Genomic DNA, 14,102 nt, shown 5'->3' with positions numbered 1-14,102 from the left:
ATTAACAACGAGCTTGCTTTGAGGACTGCCAAATTAGCTTCTGTAGTTTCTACTTAAAAGTTAAGGCATAAACCCTGCAAAAAGTCAATTCTAATTTTTAAGAGTTCTGGAAGAGGAAACAGCTGTCTGGGGGAAGAGCGGTAAAAAAAGAAAATCCCCACAGTTAAAAAAACAAACAAACAAACAAACAAACAAACGAGGATTACTTCATTTTAAAAAGAGCCTTCCAGGTTTCTTTAAAGGTCCTAGGGTAAGCCCGTAAAAAAGAAGAAAAATAGGGAAACCTTAAGGAGTGTTCTGGGCGGTGGAGCCCACCAACAACAATGGGCACCTCCTATGGGCAAAGCGTTCTAGTTACGAAGCCGAAGAAAAGTGAACAAGATTTCCTTCCCGCGACGGGAGGTTTGAGAGCGACGGTCGCGAAGGTGCCGTTTCACGTGAACTGCATGCATTACAAACTCACCGGTGGAACTCGTCGCCTGGCTCTAGTTCGTGTCTAGATTTGTTTCACCGACTTACATCACAGAGTTTTCAGAGAACGCAAAACACGGTATATTCTTGAAGCCAAGCCACGCCACCTTTTAACACTCGAACGCACAGACACTACCCACAGAACTAAGAGCTCAGTCTTGACCGAACGAGACCAACAACTTGGGGCGGAAGGAAGCGACCCGGTGGCCCGAGCTGCTGGCAGCTGAAGGACAAGCGAGGCTCTGCTCCCGGCAGGCGAGCGACTTCGGCGCGGCCTGGGGCGGCCGCAGGACGCGGGGTGGCGGGCGCTGATTCGGGGCCGGGAAGAAAAGCGGGGAGTTGACAGCGGCGGGACGCTCACAGACCAGAGCGCCCCTCAGGTTTGCCTGACTGCAACGCCCGCGGAGGGAAAGGGCCGTCCGTGTGGCCCGTCCCTCGGACTCCCGCCCCCTCGGCCCGCGCGGCCAGCCCTCACCTGCTGGGTGGACGGCGGAGGCGCGCGCGGGCGGCGGGGAGCGCAGCCGCAGCCAGAGGTGCAGCGCGGCCCCGAGCACGCACGGGCACAGCAGCACCAGCCAGTTTCGCATTGGCCGCCCCCGCCAGCCCCACCTCGCGCCCCCGCCGCGCGCCGGGCTTTCCCGCGTCCCGGCGGAGGGCAGGGGACCTGCAAATGGGGCTGACGACGCCTTCGAAGCACCTCAAGGCGCGCCGCCGCGGTCCACGTTCCTCCGGCTTCCCAGCCCCGCGCCACCAGTCCCTGCGACCGCGGGCGGCGGCTGCTCGGTGGCCTGGTGGCCGGAGCCCCGCCCCTCCACCCGGCCTCCCCCTGCGGCCCCGCCCTCCTTTTCTCTTGCTCTCCCCGCCCCTTCTCTGGCGTCTCCTCCCGCTCCCGCCAGCCAGCCGGGAGCTGAAGTCCCGCTCCCGACCCAGGAGAGCGGTGCACCAGCGACCCTAAGGCTCGAAAACTACATTTCCCAGAATTACATGCGCCTACTTACGTCACTCGGAGGGCAGGGAGGCGAAGCCCGAGGCCTAACATTGAGCATGCGCGCTCCTTTTCCACGCCTTCTCCCAGAGGCCAACCCCCCCGACGGCTGATGGGAGGGAATGGTAGGATCCACGTTCGGAGGCCACCCCCGCTGGGGGAGGTTAACACCGTGGAGGCGAAGGCCTAAGGAGCTGTGAGTGTCTCCTGTTTTCAGTCACGCAGAATGTTGCCTTCTGCGCGAAGCCGGCTCTCGCTGACGTGTCCTCGGCCGAAGGGCGGGCGCGGCTGCCAGATACCGCGTGTGAGCAGTGAACCATCTAGTGTTAGTGCTGGTGCAGCGCAGATCGGCTCTGTGCCCCGGGTGCTGGCGAGGAGTGGCTCTACTGAGGGACCGAGCTGCGGGCGGAGGCCCACGTGCCGGGGTTCCAGCCGGCGCCGCAGAGTAGGGAATGGAACAGGTGTGCGCGCGCCTGCTGCAGCACGCGAACCCCGAGAGCGGAGGACGCGCGGCCGGGGGCGGGCTCTGCGCGCTGCTCCCCGGGGGCGTGGGGCTCCAGTGCAGCCGCGGCCCCCAGATGGGTTCAGCACTCTGCTTCTCCGGCTGGCCAAGCGCAGGAAGGCACTGGCGGAGGGGTGTGTATGACTAGCACATGTCAGGAGAGGGTGAAAGTGGGTGCTTGCTTATGGTTTTTAAGTTTCCACAAGTTGTCGCGAAAGTCTTGGTTGAAAGCCACTGAAGATCCAACTCACACAGACTTAAAGGAAAATGGTAATTTATTCAAGTAAGTGAACAGTCCAGAAGGAGACATCTCAGGCACTGTCAGTGCCATAGGCTCGTTGAGTGGCAAGTTAATTTCAGCAGAACAACCCTCTATTAAAATTACTTTAGTGGATTGTTTTCTAATATTGTCTGTACTATATTAGAAATATAGACTATAAAAAGTATCTAGATTTAATTTTAGAACCTGTTTTGGTTTAATAGTTGTATAAAAGCTGTAAGCCTACCACACCAAGACACATCATAATTAAAATGCAAAAAAAAAAAAAAGCTATAAGCCTAGAGTTTATACTGTATGTTTATACTTAAGTAAAATAAAAGTAAGTTAGCTAATATGGTGACAGAAATAATTTTTCCTACAATGAGATTTGTATGTTTATTAGTTATCTATTGCTACCTAACAGATTACTCCAAAATTCTTAGAACAACAACAATAATTTATTATCTCTCATGATTTCTGTAGGACAGAAATTTGGGAGCTGAGTTCTGGATCAGGGGGTTCCATAAAGTTGCAGGGACACTCAGCTGGGGCTGTGATCATCTGAAGGCTTGGCTGCCCTGGAGGATGTGTTTCCTAGGTGGCTCCCTTACCTAGCAGGCCAGCGAGCTGCTTTAGTGTCCCCACACCATGGCAGTCTGCTTCCCCAAGAGTAACAAGTCCAAGACACCAGTGCAGGGGCTGCAAGCCCGTTTATGATGAATGTCTGGAAGACACACCACTGTCGCTTCTGCAGTGTCCTTTCTATTGGTCACACATACCGGTCCTAATTCACTGTGGGAAAGACCACCAAGGGTGTGCATACCAGAGGCTAGGGTCATTGGAGGTCACCTTAGAGGCCTGCTATCAGAGTCTATTAGGCGAACTTGAGAATACTGCAGTTTTTAGGGCCCCTACATATTCTTCATGGCCCCTAATTACCCTAAAGACAGGAAAACAATTGTTCCTTCTTGTCGGAAATATAACAGCAGGCTGTGATCATCATGACTCTTGGACAAATGTCACAGAGATCTGCATGCCCTATTCCCAGATCACTGTTTACATATATCAACAAGGAAAGAGAGCCCTGGTTGGGCGGGTTCGTTGGTTGGAGAGTCCATCCTAGTGGATTCGATCGCTGGTCAGGGTGTGTACAGGAGACAACCAACCAATGTTTCTCTCTCTCTCTCTCTCAGAAATCAATAAATGTATCCTTGGGTGAGGATTTTTTAAAAAGGAAGGAAGGAAGGAGAACATACAATGTCTATAAATTTCTCATTAAAAATTCTTTAGGAACCATTCTGACCTGCTTTTTCCATTTCAATTATAGAAATTGTCAAGAAGGTAGTAATTAGTTGTCACTAAGGGTGTCCTGCTTTTTCATTGTAAAGGAAGATCTCTCTTGACATTGTAAAGGAAGTTCTCTCTTGACAACCTGAAATTTTCAGTTTGGAGTAAAGAATTATGAGTTGACCCAAAAAGGATTAATCTCTAACTTAGGCAGATGTACTCATTCAACAAATACTTATTAGGCACCTCTTGTGTGCCAAGCACTTCTGTAGGCACTTGGGATGAATCAATGAACAAAATGAAGATCCCTGTCCTGTGGCGATGGGGGCAGGGGTGGGCTATAGACTATAAGGTGTAATCGCGAAATGCATTTTACAAGCATGTAGAAGATGGTGAGCAATTCAGAAAATATGAAAAGTAGAACAGAGTAGGGGAATTGGGAATGTGGGACTGAAATGAGGCAGACTGCAGTTTCAAAAAGCAGTATTTAAATAACTTAAAAGTTACAATAAGCACTAAAGGTAGGAGCAAACAAAACCATCTCTTTGTATTAACTAATCAAGATGCTACTTCCAATTGCAAAAATACTTTAACTTACAGAGGAAACTTCATGGGCACTTGGACAGGCCTCTAACAGAAATCACTGAATAACTTTTCAGTATCTTCAGGTATGAACATAGGGGTGGCCACCTGTTCCTAGGACCAGTGACCCTTCCATTTACATGTTGTCACCTAGCCCCTAATAAACTCCAGACTAAGGTGGGTAAAAATTATGAGATAATAGGTATGATGGAAAGAAGAAATTTTAACAACCCAGACATGATACAGTCTGCAGTCATAGTCAAAGGGGTGAACAAGTTGACAGAGAATTAAAAATGGGAAGAGGCAAACCAGGATGGTTAGTCACCATGAGTACAATTCATTGTGGTAAGTGCTATGAGAAATGAATCACAGGGTGTTACAGCAGCAAAACTGGGAGGTTTCTGACCTGCCTCAAGTTACCCCAGAGGAGGCTATCCCTAAAACACAGGGCTAGGGCTTGAAATCAAAGAGGTCAATTAGAAAGGCCAGAACACGGGAAGGGCACTCAGGAGCACCTGCGCAAAAATAAAGAAATAAACAAATAAACCCAACAAAGTGATAACATGGCAGTTAGGGGAATGCAAGCCATTTGGTGTGACCTTAGGAGATCTAGGTTGGGGAAATGCTGATAGGTGAACAGCAGACAAAGGCCTGGTCCTAGTTACATACTATGCTAAGGAATTTGGATTTTATCTTGAAGGCTCTGGCAGAGAATTTTTTTCCTGACTACAAAAGTAATACATGCTTATTAAAAGGAATTTGGAAATATTGAAAAATATGAAGAAGCTAAATTATATCAGATATGTATCCTATATTCTTTTTATTTTTAGTCCCCCCCCCCAAATTTTATTTATTTATTTTTAGAGAGAGGGCAAGGGCGAGAGAGGGAGAGAAATATCAATGTGTGGTTGCCTCTCCCGTATCTCATACTGGGGACCTGACCAGAAACCCAGGCATGTGCCCTGACTGGGAATCGAACCAGTGACCCTTTGGTTTGTAGGTTGGTGCTCAATCCACTGAGCCACACCAGCCAGGGCTATTTTTAATTTTTTAATTAAGAAAATATTGGCAGTCATGTGAATTTATATCCATTAATTTTTCCTAACATATAACAAGCATTTTCACATCTTTTTAAAAGATTTTATTTGTATTTATAGAGAGGGGAAGAGGAAAAAAAGAGGGAGAGAAATACAAGTTGGTTGTCTCTTGTATGCAGCCTGACCAGGGGACCAAACCCACAAGCTGGGCAGGTGTCTTGACTGGGAATCGAACCAGCAAACTGGTTTGTAGCAGAATGCCCAACCAACTGAGCCACATTGGTCAGGGCAGGAAATACAACTTTCAATTATGTAATCATTTGTTCACACTGTAATTTCTTACCTTACCCCTCATTACTGGACATAATAGGTTTTTCTAGATTCCACTATAATAAATAATGTTGGCACTTCTGTGTGTAAAACTTCAACCACATTTCAGATGATTTTCTTTTTAAATATTATTTTAATATTTTAAAAATTATTTCTCTTTGTTCATACTGGCATTATATTAATGTATAGGTCTGTCTTAAATAAGTAAGTTTTATCCCACGTACCCTAGCATTTAAAAAAAATCCTAATTCCAAGGACAAAATTTTTTTCTGAGATTAAATATTTTTATGTTTATCAGATGTTTCTATTGCTTCTCTTGTAACTTTTTTGTGTATCTTTCCTTTTATCCATTTGTATGAGCTCTTTATACATTAAAGTTATCAATTCTTTACATTTATATTTGTTAAAATTATTTTCCTGAGTTTTTCTGCCTCTTAATTTTGTGACTTTTGGACACAAAACTCATTTAAAATTTTTTATGAATTCAAAACATCAGTATTTTATCTTTTCCCATACTTTAGGATGTGTTTCTGATCATGAGATCTGACCAATATTCTTATTTGCTTGATTTAACTTCAATACATATGGAATTTATTTTGGAATGTGGTATAATATGAGGATCTCCTAAAAGAGATTTATTTATTATTTTTTTGCATAGCTATCTATTGTCCCTAAATATTCTTTCCCTGTTACTTTATGATGTCCCTTTAATTTATTAAAATGTTTACACATAATAGTTTTTGAGCCACATTTTGGCATGAATCCATCCTTATATCAGCACTATAATATTGTAATGATTATAGTTTTATAATATTTTATAATCCAGTGGGCATTTCTCCCCCAATACTCTCATTTTTCACAAATATATTATGTCTGATGAATTTTATACTAATTTTTCATAGTTATTGACCTTTTCCCTAAACTTTACATTTAATTAAAAAACTAATGCATGCATATAATTAACTCAAGAAATACTAATGTAAACAAAAAATATAATGTCAGAATCCTCCTTTATCCCACTTTTTCTCTTCCGGTCTGAGCACTTTATAATAGATATTTCTTCACATACAAATTCTCTCCCTTTCTGGTGATGGGAAGGGAGGGACACCTTCCCTTTCAGTCCCCAAGAATGCAGTCTGGGCCCTTCACATGTGCACCTCCAGAAACTGTGGGCCCCTCCCTAAAGGTCAGTGAATGTCCCCAAGGTGTGCGCTTTTCCATAGTTCATCATGACTGTACCTTGCCCCTCTGCTCAGGATTGCTGCTCCAATGTTCTCCATCAACTCCCTGTGCCCACAGTGACTTCTTCAGGCCACAGCACTTGTCCCTCTGCTTCCACAACAAATACCAGACACAGCACCTCTCTTCGTCCCCCAAATCACAGCGAAGGCATGGCTGTCACATTTCACAGACTTTATTAAGGAATTAGGCTAAGAAAATGCAATATAGAAAGGGAAATTTAAAACCAGATAGGAGACAGAACTGCTTCTCCGGTCCACCAGAGTGTCCCTCCTGTTCATCTCAGCCTTGGGCCCCTGCCCCGTTACTGCTACTTTGAAGGGTCTGCTCCTCTTATGAGGGTCACTTCCTGCTGTTCCTTCTTTCTATTACAGGGTCCAATTCTTATTACCAACCAGTGACATTCAAATTGTCCTTGGGAATCACTCAAGTAGCCAAAATGTATAGTGTGTGTGATTTTGTGTGTGCAATTCTGTAGAAAGATTTTTTTCTTTCTTCTAATTTTTGATCATTAACCTTTCTCTGCAGCTGTCAGTCCCTCACTTTTTTCCTCAAGGAAACCATCTTGCCTAGACATATGCACACACACACAGAAAGTTCACTCTTTTCGGTGAGTAGTTGGGAAACCTTTTAAAACCAGACGTTCTTTTCAGGGGTGTCAGGACTGTGGCATCCTTTGCCTAGGGCACACACTGCCCAAATGATGTGCACTCTTGAAATGATTAGTTCTCTGTCTTAGTTAGCCAATAGTTGAATTCTTTTAAGTGCCCACATGTGGCTAGCTGACAATCTTTGCAGAAGACAACTTTTTACACCATGAGGCAGAACTCTTAACTTCTCAGTCTGCAGCAACTCGGCTCTTGTATTTTGATTTCTATGTGTTCAGGGCTTCTCCAAGGTGTGTGTGTGTGGGGGGGGGGGACAGATATTGCTGAATCATCTTACAAATGTGTTCAAGGAGGAGGGAGGAGGTGGTGTGAGGGGAACAGAGTGATAACCAAGGATGCAGTCTGAGATGGAGTCTTGAGCAAGATACGGTATAAATCGTGACAAGGATTTTGGTTTTTACTCTGAAATGGGTAGAGAATAGTGAGCGGGTGGGTTTGAGCAGAGGAGTACCATGATGGACTAGAAAGGAGACAGAATTGCTTCTCTGGCCCACCAAGCTTTGGGCAGGACCACTTTCATTGCCATGTCGACTGGCTGGGGTGAGGGAAATCTACCTTGGGTAGCAGAGGAGGAAGGTGATGGTGTCATTTGCACCTTGAGACAAGCTGTGGCAGTGAGGGCCAACAGGAATGGACGAGTGTTTTCCCGGGCTTCCTCAATCGCCCAGGTCTATGGGAGAGGTGCAGGGTACCACCCAGACCCCTTCCAGGGTGGAGCCTGGGGACTGCTCAAACTCTCCCTGAATTTCTGTCTAGGAATTGCTCTTGGCTGCAGGGTGCTGCCTTGCCCCAGGGAATAGTCCCCTCCCCTGAGGCAACTGCCTCTAGTGACTAGTGACAGGGGTGAAAAGATCTGAAATAACTGTAGACAGCCACGGCTTCTGTAGCAGCTGTGTCACAGCTCATTTTCCTTTGCACCATGCTGCTTCCGTTGCTCCTCACTGGTGTGTCCCAGGAAAACTGCACTCAACCTGAGTTTCAGAGCCCGCTCCACTGGGAACCTGATCTAACACAGGGCTTCTTTAAAACTTCACTAAAACCCTGGCTGGCGTAGCTCAGCGGATTGAGTACAGGCTGCGAACCAAAGTATCGCAGGTTCGATTCCCAGTCAGGGTACATGCCTGGGTTGCAGGCCACAGCCCCCAGCAACCGCACATTGATGTTTCTCTCTCTCTCTTTCTCCCTCCCTTCCCTCTCTAAAAATAAATAAATAAAATCTTAAAAAAAAAAACAAACTTCAGTAAAACGATGTCATTTTTCAACCAAACACCCTGCCACGGCTCACAGTTCTGTCCGTCCCAGGGAAAACAAGTCCCTGAGGTGGCCTCCAGGCCCAATGCAGTAGGACCCCCCGCCCTCCAACCTTGCCCTGTTCCCCCGTCCCTTGTTCACCTTGCTTCAGATCTGAACTGGCCTCTTGTCATCCTTTGAAAATGACAGGTGCAGTCTTTCCTCATCACACTTTTTGTCCTGTTCTTTCTTTCTCTGATTCTTCACTCATGCGTCTTCCACCTCCGCCCCGGTGGCTGCTTTACTGACTCAGTGAAGCCCTCTCTGTCCCTTCCGCCTAAATGGGCACCCTCCCAACCTCCACTACTCTCTTCTGGATCCCCACCACCCTCTCACATACCGTCCCGTTGACTTAGTTACTTTGTTTATGGACTTTTGTCTTACTGTCCACACAGAGTAGGAACTTTTCCCCTTCCGATTTGTTCACAGATATAACCCAGGACTCAGAGCAGTGACTGGCACTTTGTAGGTGCTTCACAAATATTTGTTGCATAAAAGAAAGAGTAACTGGATGACCTTGGGAATCTTTATCAAGTTGATTGTAGAACAGTCCATGGGGTGTGGTAAACCAGGGATAGTGCTCAGAGCCAAGGCAAACAGAGACATGAGTTTTTAGGTAGGGGAGGAGATTGCAAAGGATGCTGGGAAGAAGCCACGATACAGGAGGAACACAGGAGAATGTGTCACAAAAGAAGTGAGATGAGAGGGAAAATAAGCAGCTGGGAAGAGCGCCATTAACATATGAAGCAAGGTAAAGATTTGTGGACTGATGGGTCTCCCAAAAATCCACATGTATCTCCCCAAATTCTTGTGTTGAAATCTAACCACAGTCTGGTGGTATTAGAAGGTGGGGTCTTTGGGAGGTCATTAGGTTGCAGGAGTGTAGCCCCCATGAGGGGACTAGTGCCCTTATAAGAAGAAGAGGCCAGAGAGCTGGGCCATTCTCTTACTGACATCTGTCTACAAGCAGCTGGCCATCTGCAGTGCCGAAGGTGGCTCTCACCGGAACCCAACCCTGCTGGCACCCTGATCTCAGACGTCCAGCCTCCAGCACTGTGAAAAGTAAATGTCTATTGCTTATAAGCCACTCAGCCCATGGTACTTGGTTATAGCAGCCTGAGCAGACTAAGGCAAAGACAGAGAAGTGCCTCCTGATGTGATGGTTGGTAGGTAACTCAGTTTTCAGGAGCAGGAAGGAGCGGAAGGAATGAGGTGGGATAGGTATGTGGATTACTTTCTCAAGAAGCTTGGTGGTGAAGGCAGGAGAGAAAGATTGGAGCTGGGCAGAGGGCTCAGATGGAAGGTCTGTATTTAGGTGGGAGAGGGAAGGCTAATTTGAATTTTAAAAAATGGTTTTATTTTTAGAGAGAGGAGAAGGGATGGAGAAAGAGAAGGTGAGAAACACTGATGTGAGAGAGAAGCACTGATTGCTTGCCTCTCGCATCACCCCACCCTGAGACCAGGTCCGCAACCCAGGCATGTGCCCTGACTGGGAATCGAACCAGCAACCTTTCAGTTGCAAGACATTGCTCAACCCACTAAGCCATGCCAGCCAGGGCAAAACTAACTTGAATTTTAAATGATGTATGGAGAGGGCTAATAATAAAACTTCTCATTCAAATCAGAGTTTTGAGGGGAAAAAGGAGACGGGACAAATGCTAAATTGGAAGGATGTCAAGACTTTGGTACATACAGTCACGCTGTCCCTGGCTGAGGTGCTCTCTGCAAGTCATTGCTTTGTACATAGCAGGCTACCACGTTTCCTAATGGTAGGTGGCTGGAACAAGCTTGCCTTTTTTTGCCTTTTTTGGTGGGGGAGGGATGACAATAAAAAATTGGTAAAGGTTAGTTTAGCCACAGACATATGCTCAAAATACAAGATTCGAATTTAGATTTTACTTTGAGAAAGTTCATTTGACACCTTTTTAAGAAAAGAAGCATCTCTATCGGCTTGGATAGAGGGAAGAATATTTAAGCAATTATAAAATGTTAGTTGTGTCGCATTTTCACTCTGAGTCATTTTATCTTTAAGAGATGAACTTCTGTCTTCCTGTTAATACAGCACAATTTCTATTAATTTTACCACTTCTAGTTCAGCCCACACACTGCCATATCCACACGTGGATTGTTTGCATATTTAAACTTTTAGTCAAACCCAATTTCAATAGATCTTGGGGAACCTTGGTGTTGGAGACTTATAAATACTTAAATACTATTACAAATGATACCAAATTTCTTTCTATTAAAGATAAGACTAGAGATGTCCAAAGACAAAAAATCTTAAAAGTTGAAAATGGTAAAATGGAAGAACATGCATTATTCAGGCGATCTTGGCAGAATGTAATGTCTTAAATTTAAGACTCAGAAAACTGTGTGAGAGAGAAAACAGAATCAGAGTATTCTCTGCAAGCCCTTCAACAAGTCTGAGGTCGAAACCCAGATTTGCATTTATTAGCTATGTGACCTGGAGCAAGGAAAGGACTTAACCTCTTAGGTCTCAGATTCCTAATCTGTGAAAAGAGATTCAGGGCATACTTCAGTGAGTTGTTTTGAATATTAAATGAGGACACATATGGGGAAAGTCTATAAATGCTAGTTTCTTACCGTCCTGTAAACATGAATATGAAGAAGACACGCAGACTAAAGTTAGGCATACACAACCTTAAGTCTTGGAAAAGGTAACAAGAAGATTGAGAAGTCAATTCTAACAGTTGCTCTAAAACAAATAAAACAACAACATAACAAAGGATTGGACATACCTTCATTCAGCAGTTTTTAACTTTCCATCTCAGATCTCCATTGTCCAGGTACATCTTAACACAAGGACAAGGAATTTGAGGACAAAAGGTATTTTTGCAACATTTGCATCAGGGCAAGCATCCAAACTCCTTCTGCCGAGTCTTCTGTCTTTTTAAATTTAATGGACTGTATTACTCTGTTATTTCCTTTGGCTCCTCTTCAGCTAAAAGTAACGCACAATATCAGCCATATCAAATATCCTGGGTGGTATGCTCTGCCCTGGAGAAGATGACCCCACACAAGGGCCCTGCTTCGCCACAGGGGTCTCAGCTGCTGAGCTGGAGCCTTCTGCAAGTCCAGGACTGGCAAAGCTGGAGTTTCTAATGGCTTGACAGAAATAAGGAGTGTCCCTTGTCGCTGTAAGTCTCCCTACAGTGCCCTTACTACTGGGAAGTTCTCCTGGCATTCTGCTGCGAGCACAGATGGATTTGTTATCAGCTGGTTGACTCCTCAGTCCCTGCACATTGCAACGGCTGGAGTTTGCAGTGAACCTGGGAATATGGTTGAGAGACGAGTGTAGAGGGAAAGGCAGGTGAGAGGCGGGTTAGAAATGACCCAGAGCACTGGATGTGTAAAAATAGGGCTACGTTTTACACCTCGGAAGCAAAAATCAACTGTGGTAAAAATCAGCCAGACTTGGGTACTATTCTTTTCCCCTTTCCTCCCTTCTTCTCCTTCTACCAACAAATAATAATGTGTCTGTATGTGCCTGGAACCCCTAAGGTTACAAATGGGAACGAAGCAGCCTTGGAGATTGTCTCCGTGAAACTTCCACTCCAGTGAGGGAGGTGCAGAAAGAACCGACAAACGACTCAACACACAGAAAGGGGCTGTTGCTCGTCTGGAGCTGATGAAATGCTGCATGTCCTGCTGCCCTCGGGTGGTCCTGACACCCTCCTGGCTTCCTGGCTTTGCAGTCTGTACAACTAGGTCTCCCACTGAAATGAATAATGGCCACCGAATTTTTTTAAAAAAGAAAACTTCATAATTACAGTCAAACAAGAATATCAATAATGAGCTAGCCTCCCACTGTTGCTCAGAAGACGCCGTAACTGTGGCTGTCCCTTCCTGGGCACTGACTTGCCCTGCACTGAGTGCCACCCTGGGCCTCTTCACTGTGGCTGGTGTTGGAAACTGCTGTCCTTGGTGCCTTAACGTGTCTGAGGGACAGCGCTGTGGGGCTTGCCAAGGCCTCGGCTTGTGCTCCTGCCGTCAAAGTCTGAGGGAGCCCAGACGGCGTGGGGCCCACCTCCCAGGAGATGCGGATAACAGCGAAACCCGAGGAGGACCATTGGCTGGGTGTAAAATGAATTAAGTGGAGTCTCCCCGAAGCAAAGAGGGTGATTAGAAGGGACTGGAATCATCTGTGGAAGGAAGAAGGCGGCAGGCATTGGGAGGCCCGATGACATGCCACAGGAAGTGATTTGCTCTGTGACTTAGGGAAAGAGAGGTTTTCCATCTTGTAATCTGCACTGCAGTTGCACAACATAAATTTTTAAAAAGAAAAACTAAAAAAATAAATTTTCCCCATGAACAAGTTTTAAAATCTAAGTAAAATATGGCATCGTTCTCATTAATGCTTGTCTTCAGTCAACACTGCTCAACTTTGAGTGTGCACTAAATCCTTTTCAGCGAGAAATCCCAGACCTTACCCCTCCAGCTCGTCTGAAAGGTCTGCTCCTCAATGTTCCTGTCAGATACATGATGGTTAGCGTGGTGAATTTCTCTAGCCGTTCTCCACTCCTGCCCAGGGCCCCAACTGCAGAATCACATCACCTCCCACTCACAGAGCTCTCATACCCCTCTCCCCTGATTTTTCCTCTTTCCCTCCTTGCTCCCTCCGTACCCTGAGATGCCTCAGGAGTCTCACTTTTAGATCAAAGGAAAAGGAAAAGAACTTTCTTCCATACTTTTGTCTTTTGTTTAAAAATCAACATTGCTTTTGTATTTGCCCAAGATACACTATTAAAACTTCAAAGGTTTGTGACCAAAATGAGTACAGAGAAGCCTTGTGGCAAAAAGCAGAGCTATTCTGTGAGAAATTAATTTCAAACGCTAGAGGGAGGGTGGCATTAGGTTTCTGAAACGACAGTACATTAGTTCAGCAAGAATACCTTAGAGCCATTCTGAGTCAGAGGACAGGATATTTTGATCTTCAAAGATAAAAGGGTAATTCTAAACAGCTAATCGTGCACAGGGCCCATTATGCATATTGATATAGGTATCAGGGTGAGATTTTCTGTGGTATGAGAGCCACATCCCACCCCGCACACTTAAACACTTTCCTTCTGGTTTACACACGACAAGGCAAGTATCTCTTTCCTCTGATGAACTAGTGTTAAGGGAAAAGAAACCTGTAATTATCTTCCTGGAGAGGGCAATTAGACTCCCTCGACCTCATCTGATCTTGGTAAGTATTAGGCGGGATAAGTAACATTTCTCAGAAGCCAGGAGGCCTTGCTTGGAGCTCTGTCACTCACCGAAATTGTAACTTCGAATCAGCTGCTTCACTGCCCTGAGTCTCAGATTCTTTGTCTGCAGAATGTGAAAAATAATGACTACCTCATGGGTTTTTTAAAAAAATTAAATCTAATACAGCATGTGAAAGTCCTTGGCACCAGCAGGTGCTCAGAAGCGTTGGTTCCCTTTCTCC

General features: G+C 45.5%; 1 protein-coding gene and 1 long non-coding RNA gene across 5 annotated transcripts in view; one reads left to right on the top strand and one right to left on the bottom strand.

Annotated features, from left to right (window-relative positions):
* B3GALNT2 (beta-1,3-N-acetylgalactosaminyltransferase 2) overlaps nt 1-1,278 on the bottom strand; it is a 55,821-nt gene extending 54,543 nt beyond the window's left edge. For all 4 annotated transcript variants that reach the window (XM_045859826.1, XM_045859836.1, XM_045859845.1 and 1 more), the window contains exon 1: nt 947-1,278. In XM_045859826.1, coding sequence (XP_045715782.1) covers nt 947-1,058 — 112 coding nt within the window. In that variant the 5' untranslated portion in view covers nt 1,059-1,278. The remainder of the gene's footprint in view (nt 1-946) is intronic.
* An 8,015-nt stretch (nt 1,279-9,293) lies between these two features.
* On the top strand, nt 9,294-12,970 carry LOC123805442. Its single transcript, XR_006783305.1, has 3 exons — nt 9,294-9,401; nt 9,621-9,712; nt 12,173-12,970. It is a non-coding gene; the product is annotated as an uncharacterized LOC123805442 (long non-coding RNA).
* The last annotated feature ends 1,132 nt before the right edge of the window (nt 12,971-14,102 follow it).

Source organism: Phyllostomus hastatus, unplaced genomic scaffold (genome assembly GCF_019186645.2).
Source record: "Phyllostomus hastatus isolate PE091 unplaced genomic scaffold, TTU_PhHast_1.1 phas_contig_148, whole genome shotgun sequence".
In the NCBI taxonomy this organism is placed as follows: domain Eukaryota; kingdom Metazoa; phylum Chordata; class Mammalia; order Chiroptera; family Phyllostomidae; genus Phyllostomus; species Phyllostomus hastatus.
This window is presented reverse-complemented; position numbering and strand designations above follow the sequence as displayed.